The 12,841-nt window shown below is 33.4% G+C and overlaps 1 protein-coding gene across 1 annotated transcript; it reads right to left on the bottom strand.

Moving 5' to 3' along the window:
- Positions 1-5,143: 5,143 nt before the first annotated feature.
- LOC106472705 (docking protein 4-like) lies at positions 5,144-7,222 on the bottom strand. Its single transcript, XM_022401250.1, has 2 exons — positions 7,042-7,222; positions 5,144-6,530 (listed from the first exon to the last, which is right to left on the bottom strand). Exons 1-2 carry the CDS (start codon positions 7,177-7,179, stop codon positions 6,243-6,245), a joined length of 426 nt encoding a protein of 141 aa, XP_022256958.1. The 5' UTR covers positions 7,180-7,222; the 3' UTR covers positions 5,144-6,242.
- Positions 7,223-12,841: the final 5,619 nt, after the last annotated feature.

Here is a 12,841-nt window from a genome sequence, read left to right as displayed (position 1 = left end):
CAAGTTCTGCACATTGGGGTTGCGAGTACTATACAAGAACGACGATGTCGACTCTCTACTTATTAGTTCAAAATTAAAGAAGGCGAGCACAGATAGCCTTCGTGTAGCTTTCTGCAGAACAAACTTCTGTTCTCAAAATATAACTGTGACCCGTTGAGTTTGTTTGTATCAGTGTCAGCTTTGAAATATATTCGTTAGAACAAAACTATTATGAGAAATTGAAATTATTTTTATTATATTTTGGTTTGAGTTGACAAAAGCTGCATTTGCAAAGTTATAAATGAAATTAATTTACAAAAAACTATATTATAAACTGTTCTTCAGTCCATTTTTTTAATTTGTAGAGCCATCTTCATAAGTTTGTACAATGCTCCCACGATAATTATTATTAATTTAGAAGCAGTTTTTTTTTAAGAATTATTTTCCATTCTCTCTCTATTAACTGCTGTGACAGATTTCTCTTGTAAAAATTAAATATCTTTGTAACATAATTGAGTAGATATCTTAAATAAAACTGACACATAAAAGGGTAAATGTGTTGGAAATTAAACTTTATATGTATATATAAAACACTTAGATTGATGTTAATATTTTTTACTCTAGTCATTTAGAATAGTTTTTTGTAGTTAACGGTTGCTTTAAGAGCAGTATTTTGGTTATTTGTATAATTTGAAATCCAGTTAAAATTTTTTTTATTAAATATAATAATACATATTATTATATTTACACTGCTCTGAAGAAGGTAAAATGATAAAAAAAAAGAAGTGAAATTTAAAGACAGCCATTGCAGTAAGTGACACTGCTAATGTAAATTGTTTATAAATTGTAGAATTTGAGATACTGAATACTTGTAGGAGTGGATATACTAGAACTACATTGTTACAATGCTTGGTGATTTGAGCTGTACATATAGGTCCAGCACATATTGAAAAGTTTTAATAACCTGACATTGGGAAAAGGTTAAAACTGTATTTCAGTTACTATAACGAAAAATGTATGAAATAAAAATAATTACTTATATGACAGTTATCCTTAAGTTTGTTTCTGTTGAATTTTGTTTTTAAATACATTCTTAAGGCTTTGTTTTACAGATTATATGTACGTGAAATGTTAGAAATGGAGTATCAAACTTATTTGTAAAAGATAAAACAATAAACTTTGTTAAATGTGTTATACTTTTTTCCTCTATAAATACCAACTGGTCAACTTTTGCCAGTACGCATTATTTAAAGTAACCACCAGTACTTAGTGTAACAAACAAACAAAGTACTGTGGAAAAAATCCTATTGTTAAACAGTTTTCCTGTTCAAAGGTTTACTAATACACAGCAGAGAATCGTATCTACTAGATTCTCAATGGAAACAGTTTTATGATCTGAATGTTTTGTGTCCGAAAGGGCTGTTATATGCCCTTCCCAAAAGCAATCCGTTTTCAGTGGTATCACGCTACATAACAAAACATATATGCCATTCCACCACAACTTCATGTTAAATGTGGTTGTCGTACGACTTACTGATTTGAATATTCAAAGTAATTTTTAACATACGCAAATCTGTGTGTGTAGTGAATGAATGTTATTAATCTTATTTAGATAAGTTCATTTTCAATATGATTTCAATGTTTTTTGTAATAGCGTGACTATCATCATTGTGTATTTGATTGGTGTTAGACCTAATGTTTCTACATGGTTAGGTTAGAATGTTATTTATTTTTGCAGCATTTAAAAAAAAACTGTTTTTAAAGCTTCCAGATGGCACTGAAGCAAATTCTTGAATTTGAAAAACCTGCTGATAGTTGCAAAAAGTTTTTAATGTTTGATTCAGTTCATTAGATAAAATCATTTAGAAACAATCAGATAAACTAAACTAACATAAGTAAAATACTCGTATCTCCTGCACCTCATAAGTCAAGACACTTTTTGCAATGGTGTCTTATTCAAAGAGCCAGGTGATTAACGATATTTGCTAATCAATTAATTGATGACTCTACTAACTGACTACATTTGATTAATCAATTAGTAAAGTATTCCTCAAACCATGGTATGTACAAGTAAAAACGTTGCCAGCCATTTGCCTTACCTATAGTCAATAGTTGAGAATTAGTGACTGACAGATAACCTTTAATAGCAGCTTTGCTACTACAAGGGCAGGGCAAGTTTGGTGGGAATCAAACCCAAAACTCCTGAATCACCAAAGCTGAGCAAACTTGAAGATAAAAAAAAAGAGAGCTTATAATGTCAAAATTGGAATTGCAGTGTTAAATAATCGATCTGTGTAATAATAAAAGAACACTAAATTTGATTAGTTCATTATTTTTGTTAGAATAAATAAGAACAGTAATGATTATAAACACTAACTTTAATTAACTGATTTAATCCAGTGTTTTCCAAACTTTAAATAGTGGCATGCCCCACAATTTTGATTAACTGTTTAATTTACGCTCATAAGTAATTAAATATATCAACTAATCAATTAAATTGGTACAGCTCTGCTTGTACAGAAGACTTTTTTTTTCCCACCTTTCTTATACTACAGCCACAATTGTTTTAGTAAAATCCTGACTGTTAAATTCCAAACACAATTCGACCTATAAAGGAAAATGCATAGGAGAAATTACCAAGTTTTGGCTTAGTAGATAATAATCTGGGGGAAAAAAAAAAGTGAAAAGTATTTTCAAATTGCATTCTGAAAAAGTTCGCAGTATACCGTTGCAAGCGTATTTTTATTCCTATACTCGTGATAATGTCGAAATGATTCTGCTTCTATTCATTTACTTGAACCTGTTATTGCAGAGACATTAGATTACGATTGTATTTCTTGGGTTAAGGCCTATTTACGTGGTTATTGTGTACATAATCTAAATTAATCACCATTCAGATTTGTTCTTTGTACAGGTAATTGAATCAAATCAAATTTTTTTATTCTCTTTTGACAAAAGTGGCCTTAAAATTCAATCATTCATTGTAATTAAAGTGACATCGGTTTGATTACTCACGTATCAAACACTACTTTCTTCTAAAGTTTGAGTCTTAATTTTTAAATCACACATTTAGCTAACGTTCTGTATGAATAAAATTAGAATATGACATTAATAACACGTGTGCCACTTTTTAAACTTCCTTAAACATTTCAATCTTGTTAATAAACATCTGCTTAAACAACTATACAAAAGTTGTAAAGACAAGTAATCCGAGAATACAGACGAGAGACAATTAAAGTCCTTATAATATTACAAACGTTACAGAAACAGTCATGCTCTCGTGAAAATAACTTCTATGTTATTTTGATATACGAAAAACAACTTTAAAAAAAATTGTGTCCTTTAATTGTAGATTCTATTAACGTATTTTGGCAATAAAGTTAAAACAACCTTTCCTCTCCAGATCATAACGAAAGTGCTTTTTATTTCAGCCAACGTTTCACACTTGTGGCTTCATCGGGGCTACCAGTACAAGAAACATTAGCTGAAACAAAAGTTTTTTTTTTCCTTCGACTTTATTGCCAAAGTATTAAATCTCTCTAGTAGGCACTACAAATTATGAAAAACATCAAATTTAGTAGTAGTTTATAAACTTCAGCAGAAAACATGTCAGATAATGAAATGATGTGAAAATGTTAATTTTTAGATTTAAAAAAAAAATATATTTTTTTCAAACCACATCTGGAATTAGAATATATTGGCAAAAGTGAAAAACGTGTAATCATGTTTAATGGAAGTAAGCTTATGGTTGTTAAGATTTAACATTATTACAAAACCTGAAAACAAAGTGTTATAATTTTCATATAACGTTTTTGTGTTGTATTTATGAAGTTACATAAAATAAAACACATTTGGGTTTAATGTAACAATAATTTACATTCAAACAACTTCAAATATTAAACTTTACCTAAATTATGACAAATTAAAACAGACTTACTTTACTAAAAATTAGCTTTTTAAATTCATATTTTAAAATTAATTATGCACATCAAATTACACTGAAAAAAAAAAAAAGTTTTGTAATTTTTGTAAACTACAAAATTCTTGTGTCACCAAAGTGTAACAACATTTTTTTTTACACCCTTTATGTAAATATCGTGACTGTTCTCACTGTCACACTAATGATGCCTCTGAGGTGGGTGAAATGTTTTCTTTTGTATATATATTGCAATTTATTGATATAACAAGTAATGGTATCCTCATATTTTTTACACTTTGGTGCATACAATGGGAATACAGGTTATACAACATTATATTTTGCTCATTCAAAATTATTTCAAAACATTTTTAAGGCAAAGAGACACTCGAAAAGGTTACTCTAGTGAATGAATTCCTTTAGGATAAAAATACTGATAAAAAGGGTGTGTACACTCACCCGAAAGTAGGTGATTTACGTGGCGCCTAATGTAAACCCTAAAACAATTACGTGACGTGCATGCCAAAAATTAACAATTACTCTAAATAAAAGTATGTTTCAAGCACTTTGCTAATTAAAAAATATTAAGTACTTTTAATTTAAATTGTACTTAGTTTTAATATTTCTGAAAACCCAAACAAACAAAACAACTTCTGCTAATACAAATGATATATCTATACACAATATCACTTTCAGCCTATAGCTAAGAGCTAATCACATTTTTCTGGTTTTTATAAGCAACAAAGCCTCACTCACCTCCACAACTTTTCTTGTTTATGTTTGATACAAAAATTGTACAATTACAGTATGTAAAATTACAATTGTTTTTCAAGTCAAAGCAGAATGTCCAAGTGTGTCTGTGTGCATGAAAAGAACATGATTAGTTTTAAAATAAAGTAACAAGCAGAACAGAATATAGCACGTTGGTTGAAAAACTTCCAGTCTTTGAGCACATACACATATATTAGAACATTTAGACAAATGCATATTTCTACATAAAAAACAAAACATCTTTACAGCTCATCAACAGAATCCCTTTGTTTAAGGTACACTTGTATGAATAATGCTCGTGCTGGCTAAAAAAAAAGTTTTTTTTTTTACTGTTGCATGTTCACCATAAGTTACGTGTTTTACGTTCCATCCAAACACTACACTAAAAACAAAGAGATTTAACTTCCCACTGATATAAATACCCTTTTCAAAAACGTAAGAAGGGAAAATAAGACCTTTAGCCTTACCTGTTATTTGTTACTGACCTATGTCACATTTTGCACATCCTTGTCGGTCTGTATACAAATCAAACAGCTAGACCCATTACGAGATCGATCAGTAATACCTTTCACACTATTCTCGAAAAGAAGGAAAATTTAGTACAATTTCTTTCCAAGACCCTTAGCTTGAATGTTAGTAGTATTTTTCAAACGGGCCTGATCGTTTATATACTAGTAACACTGTCTATGGTTTCTTTACATTTCTTAAGCTACATGTACTACAGAAAGATATCTAAATAAAACCTATCTTCCCTGTTGCCTTTTCATTCCTCGTTGCATCATTATTAATGAAAGGTTTTATTTTTTGCTCTGGCTGAATAATGTTTTTTAATTTATTCGTTTTTCATCTCAGTTGTTGCTTATGCTTTATTTTCAGCCTTGAACTAAGTAGTTTTCTCTTATTACAAGTAACTGTTGTAGCTATTTTTGTTACCGAAACAGTATTTAGACTATTGGTTCTGTTTGTTCACAGCATAAGTTCTATCTATGAAACTAAATGTCTATTTAACACAGTTTCTGAATATGCTTGAGAAGGCAGAGTTTTGACATGTGGATATTTAGCTAAACAAAAAGATACATGTGCAACTAAGAGTACACTAGACAACGTGTGTGTGTGTGTGTGTACCAGGTATTGTGAAAATAATTAGAAACCTAACAAACAACAAGTTGAACAGTAATTTTTTGTGGGTCTAATTAAAAAAAAAAACAATGGTTTAAAACTGTTTTAAATTCATTGGTAAACTGACTAAACAGAGCTGTCATGTATGATGAATTCTCCAGATAAATCTAAAGTTAAAGAGATTGATTCCAATACAACCTCATCGTGATATAGATGTGAAGGCAACTAACTTGTTTGTAACAGCATATACAGAAGAACTCAATTAACCCTGAGTTGAACCACTCAAAGTAGTATTTCATTGGCTCCTTGGCTGCACATAGCTTTTCCCACAATGGCATTCTTCTGTACATTTTCCATGACACCACCACCATTTTTCAGCAAAAGCTTTCCTCCATAAATATTTTGAAAAAAAAAAAAGAAAAGAAAGAGAGTAACCATATTTTGAGTCACCACACACTCACTGGTGAGACTCACACTGCAATAAGTGTGATCGTAAACTACATTTTGACGTTGCCCCCTGGTTGCCCGTCCACTTCAGTCCCTCAACAATATCCATTTCCGACTTTTCTTCTGGATTTTGTTTATCTTCAGTAACAGCAGCATGCTCTACAAGATCAGTTTCTTGAGCATCGACTCGATGAACGGGTGACTCGGTGTCGTGAGTGACTGAATACGTCGCTCCTCCGGCAACGTTCACCATACTGATAGGGCTGTAAGTTGGTGCATTCTGTAGACAAAAGCCGTCCTGAAAGAGTTGGTCATATGAGTCACATTATTAACAAGACTTTCAGAAATCGCTTCTTGAAGACTTGCAGCGTGGTCGTTTGAAGAATAAACTTTAAAAACAAAGCTTGTTTCTCAAAACCACCTCTAAGAACTTCTAAATTTTGCACATGCGAATGTATTATTTATTTCAAATTATGTGAACACTGTTTAACTGTAACTGGGTATAGCCATCATATTTCCCACTTCTTTGGCTTGAAACATCATTAATTAAATGTCAAAACATATTCCAGCCACACAGCTTTTTACTGTTCTTACCATTATAAAATGTTCAATTACATTTACATTCATTCAAGACAAAAGACAACATCAAAAATCAAGTAAACAATCAAGGTGATAACTCTTAACAAGGATAAAGAAAAAGAAAAAAGAGTTCATTATTGTAAATAAACAAGATTAAATAAAAATATGACGGGACACTACCGACAGGTACAGTTTTCAATTGAAAATAATCACAAGTTGTGGCCAGTTACCTGATTTTTATGGGTTCCTTCAGGAACTTTTTCTTTTGCTTGTTTATAAAGTCGATGATGGGCTTCTGCAATAGCCAATGTAGCTTGGTGAATTTTGCGATAAATTTTCTCCCCTTCCAACGTATGAAAGACAAACATACCCTCTCCAGTACTACAGTGCCTACAAAAAACAACAACAATATAATGCCTAACTTTCTTATGGATTTTCAAGCAGTTTTACCATTAACAAGCTTTCATAAGTCATTCATTATGAGGTGGTATTTTGACTTTACACATTAGATATGATTTGATGTAGTTGAGAATTTTCTCTACAGATGGTACTACACAGACAAATGGTTATAAGTACGAGTGAAAATTACCCAATACCTTTGTGATAAAAATTTTAAAAAAGGTAAGAACAGAAAACTAATATAACCAACTGAAAAATAATCTACGGCAATACTTAAAGCTGATATAAAAAAGATTTACCTGTACTCTACTTCAAGATCTAACTAATCTTTTGAAGATTACTGCTAACAATTTCGTTGACAATATGGACTAATGTGTAGCAATATTTTCCAAAGCGCTGGCAGTTACACTGTGTAATAATATTAACTTCGCTCTTAAAATAAATGATATCTATACAGCGTTTCTTACCATAACCAAGATATGACATCCAGTTTTAAGTTATATTTTCTTCTACAATTATTAAAAATTTGAAACTGTATTTCATTTAAACACCTGATTATAAGAATGCACGAGTGAAAGTAAAGGAGGGTATGTCAAACCACACTACATATGCTTACATCCAGTGCCAGTCATCACCACCCACCGCCAACTCTTGGGCTACTCTTTTACCAACAAATAGTGGGATTGACCGTCACATTATAACGCCCTCACGGCTGAATGGGCGAGCATGTTTGGTGTGACGGGGATTCGAACCCGCGACCCACAGATTGCGTGTCGAGCACCCTAACCACCTGGCCATGCCGGGCGTATCTGGTTAATGTCTCTGGTTAACACATACATGGTGTCATACAGGACCGTTGTCTCTTTGTGATGTATAGTGAATACTTGTAACTTTCTATCGGACATCAGAGTAACTGAATACCACATATATGGTGTCATACAGGACCGTTGTCTCTTTGTGATGTATAGTGGATACTTGTAACTTTCTATCGGACATCAGAGTAACTGAATACCACATACATGGTGTCATACAGGACCGTTGGGTGATGATGACTAGCTGCCTTCCCTCTAGTCTTACACTGCTAAATTAGGGATTGCTAGCGCAGATAGCCCTCGTGTAGCTTTGCACGAAATCCAAAACAAACAAACAATCCTTAGACCTAAAAATATGACATATTTGGGTGCAAAGGTCATCCTCGCAGGATAAGGGTGTAGCTACTGCAAGTTCGTTCATTGTATCTCTTTTCGCAGCTTTTGAAGTAATTCGTTTTAAAGACACGTTTAAAAACAAACTCACGGATCATGTTTTTCTTTTATAGTGTAGACGTTCTTATTGATTAAATGTTATTGAAGTTGTTGGTTAAACTTCTGCTGATACTATTCGCTGCAGTTGGCCAAAAAAAGATAAAATTCAACGAACATATTATTCGGCGAGTAATGATAGGACGAAGAATAAACTTGGTATATGAATATTTCATGATGACAGTATTTGTGGTGGCCAGTGAGCATATCTTCATTATTACTATACAATATTTCATCTTCAGGGTGAGTGATGGCATGGAACGTCGTGAAACGGAGATTATTTTGAAATATGTAAACCGCTGCTGTTACACTTACCTACAGCTGCACCATTTAAAATAATTACAGAAAATTTGTTGGCCGACGTCGCGTCCGAAATTCAAGATGGCGTAATTAGCCAAGTATGTTTCACCCACGCTTCTTTAAATATTAAATTACAGAAAACACTTAACGTTGACGTCGGTTGAAAACAGAATTTATTATAAAATATATATATAAAATACTTTGAAGAATTAAGTGCTGATCAAAGAAACAAATATCCATTCTTTACGTCTTTGCAACCCATTTTTTTATTGTATTATTATTATATTCTTTACGGTTGTAATTATATTTTCTTTGTATCTTCTTGCCCAGAAAATGTATCGATTAATTTGGTAAACTACGTTAATGTTTTCTTTTGTTAGCCTGTTTTCGTTTTACAAATATAACTTACTTAGAAACGGTCGTGAGTATCGTTATGTATGTGGTATTCAGTTACTCTGATGTCCGATAGAAAGTTACAAGCATCCACTATACATCACAAAGAGACAACGATCCTGTATGACACCATGTATGTGGTATTCAGTTACTCTGATGTCCGATAGAGAGTCACAAGTATCCACTATACATCACAAAGAGATACCGCCAACTCTTGGGCTGCTCTTTTTACCAACGAATAGCGGGATTGACAGTCACTTTACAACGCCCACACAGCTGAAAGGGCGAGCATGTTTGGTGTGACGGGAGGTCTAAGGACCAAACCGCCATTACTCCTCCAGTAAAGTATCAAATTCTGGTCAAATGGTTTTTTCTGCAGATTTTTTTTGAAAGAAAAAAAAGATTACGTGTACAGGCAAAGCTGTACTCCAAAATGAAATGTTTTATTCATATAAATTTAATTATAAGAAAAATATTTTTATTCTATAAATCGCATTTTAAAAATATTTTTTTTATGAAATCTAGGGCGTGACTAGTGGACCCCTGGAGGTCTGAAGACCCTAGTCTAAGAAACTCAGTCTTACAAAAATGTTATTTAAGTCAAGATTATTAATATATTAAAGTAATAAAATAAAGTAAAATTTAAATTAATGTTTGTTGAAAGTTTTTACGATTTCGTTAATGACATGGATATCGTGATTTGGAATCATTTGATCGGGTATGATAATCCAATAATCGAACACCAACGAAACTTTAGAGTGGGTGGAATTTTTGTTTTATCGCAAGTACACACGTTGGGCCACCTGTCCACCACAGGGAATTGAACCCCAAATTTTAACGTTGTAAGTCCATAAATCAATAAACTTACGGCCCGGCATGGGCAGGTGGTTAGGGCGCTCGACTCGCAATCTGTGGGTCGCGGGTTCGAATCCCCCCAAACCAAACATGCTCGCCCTTTCAGCCTTAGGATTGTTATAATGTGACGGTCAATCCCACTAGTTGCCTTCCCTCTAGTCTTACACTGCTAAAGTGGGGACGGCTACCGCGTGTAGCTTTGTGCGAAATTCAAAAACAAACAAACAAGCCCTCGTCTAGCTTTGCGCGAAATCCATAACAAACAAACAAACCATAAACTTACCACTGACCCACAGGGAAGCCCTCCATTGGGACAGCGATAAGTTTACGAATTACAACGTTAAAATTCGCGGTGGACACGGCATATTGTCCAATGTGGATCTACTCTAAAACAAACATATTGAATAATTTACTTTTTGTTCTGTTTCGTGTTATAATCAATAAAAAAATTAGGTGTAAAATGTATAGTGGAACCCGACTGTAGTTTGTATAATTAATTACAGTATTGATGGTATTTTGTATTATAAAAAAAAAAAGATTATTCATAACTATCAAGGATCGAACCTGTAACTAACGACGTCATGGACACAGAAGGTAATTCCGTGCACAAATAGCTTTCAAAACTTTACTGTATAAGCTGCTGAGATATGGACTCCATTGATAATTTTTAGGTTAACTGCCTGCACCCCAGTATGTCTGCGGACTTACAACACTAGAAAAAAGGCTTCGATACCCGTGGCGGGCAGAGCACAGATAGCCCATTGTGTAGCTTTGTGCTAATTTCGTGCACAGATAGCTTTCAAAACTTTACTGTATAAGCTGCTGAGATATGGACTCCATTGATAATTTTTAGGTATGCACCCCAGTATGTCTGCGGACTTACAACGTTAGAAAAAGGGCTTCGATTTCCGTGGCGGGCAGAGCACAGATAGCCCTTTGTGTACAAACAAACAAAGGTTAATTACCATTATACTTTTTCTACTGGGTAAGAAGGTATGTAGTGATATGCAGATATCACATACCCCCATTTTTAATTTCGTGTGGTAATTCAGACAGTTCTGGTTTATTTTCATACTTTGTTTTAGTCACAACTATTTGTGTAATTCCCGTATTCTTCTACTGGCCGCGATTAACCGTGGTTTCTGATGCTGTTCTGCTTTAGTTAATTACGTGCTTCTTTTTTGTTCGTTGTCACACACACAGGTTTGTTCCTTCATCTAACGGGCGACAAAACACTACCCTCCTTATTCTCCACTCAAAAAGCTTCCCATTGTTGTGGTGATTCTATGTTTCTTCTGATCTTGAAATAGTATAAGGATACAAAACGTAGCTTTTGAGACGAGACCTTTTCTTTGTTATTAACTTATCATTCTAATTTACAGTTCTTTTTCAGGGGCAAACTGGGAAGTTTTCCCCTGAAAAAGAAAGGCCCACCTTTCGAAAGCGCTCGGGTTACAGGGTTTTATCGTTTTATATTAAGCCTTCTTGAACCCACGTGTTTTCTGAAATCATGAATTCTAGTTAAAAGGTTAGTGTAAATTAAATTCGATCCTGTTAATGTAGAAATTTTGGGTATGATTTAAACTAATACAAAATTATATAAAATACATATGAATGAACTTAGGGAGGGGGGTTGGCATTATTTTTTTTAAGTTTGGTTTTGCTTTGTCGTAGCTGAAATATCTTTTGAGAAAGGTTATCGTTTGCTTGTGAATTTTGGGTTTAAAAGATTCGTGGGGTTTTACTGCATCAAGGTCTGATGTACCGTTCTCTTTATTATAAACTGATCATTTCTGGAGATGTAAAAGAAAGTTTAAATTTTCGATAATAAGCGACTTAATAATCATGAAATTTCGTGCCATAACTAGAAAAGTGTCCGAGCGTGGCCTGTGATGCACGTGCCAGAATATGGAACTTTTGTGGTTTGTATACTGTCTAAAAAAAAAAAAAGTCATCAGACGAGAAAGGCAACATTATCTCCTTGGTGCAAACATTCTCAGAGAGTCGTCATTGTTAAAATAAGGTAAATGTCGGGTTATATTGCCTATCCTCCACTTTTTGTTTTTCGGGGTGGGGGGAGATCATTCTTTGAAGTGTGTCGTTTCCTACATTACTTCATATATTCTGTGAATTTTATTTCTAAACAACATTATTTCCGTAAAAATCTTCAGATCTATTTTTTTTTTCTTTTTCCGGCTTATAACTCCAATTGTATCACTAACTCTCACGAGCTTCGAGGAGGTGCTTGCTGGCTGATTGTAACAGGAAATTGTAAAGCCATAACGTAACGTACAGATCGTGTGATTGTCAGTTCTTTTACGTGAGTTGTTTGATGATGAAGACATATTGCAAATATCATACATACGCTACACGCCAGATCCAAACGTCGTTACCTAGACAACTGTTGCTAAGCTACCCTTCTTCTTTGGCGTGCTTTACCTTCTACCTGGAGAAGGCTGACACAAGACTTGTGGGCAGACGATTACTGCTAATTCCCATACGATGATATATGTCACGTGGTTATACTGAGTTTATTCCCATCTGTCTGTGTGTTCTACTCGGTCTCTTATTGGCAGATACACTTCAAAGTGGTACACATAACAATCACTTACAAGGTGATCAAATCAAAAAATGAATATAGAGTTCGTTCTAAGAAACTAATAAAACGGTGAACGTTTCGCCGAAACGTCCTTCCCGGTGTGGCGGAATATAAAAATAGTGTTTGTCAGAGCACTTTCAACAAACATTAATTTGAATTTTACTTTATTTTATTACTTTAATA

The sequence above is a fragment of the Limulus polyphemus genome, unplaced genomic scaffold (genome assembly GCF_000517525.1).
Source record: "Limulus polyphemus unplaced genomic scaffold, Limulus_polyphemus-2.1.2 Scaffold5540, whole genome shotgun sequence".
Classification (NCBI taxonomy): Eukaryota; Metazoa; Arthropoda; class Merostomata; order Xiphosura; family Limulidae; genus Limulus; species Limulus polyphemus.
Note: the sequence above shows the minus strand (reverse complement) of the source record. Positions and strands in the feature narration are given on the sequence as shown.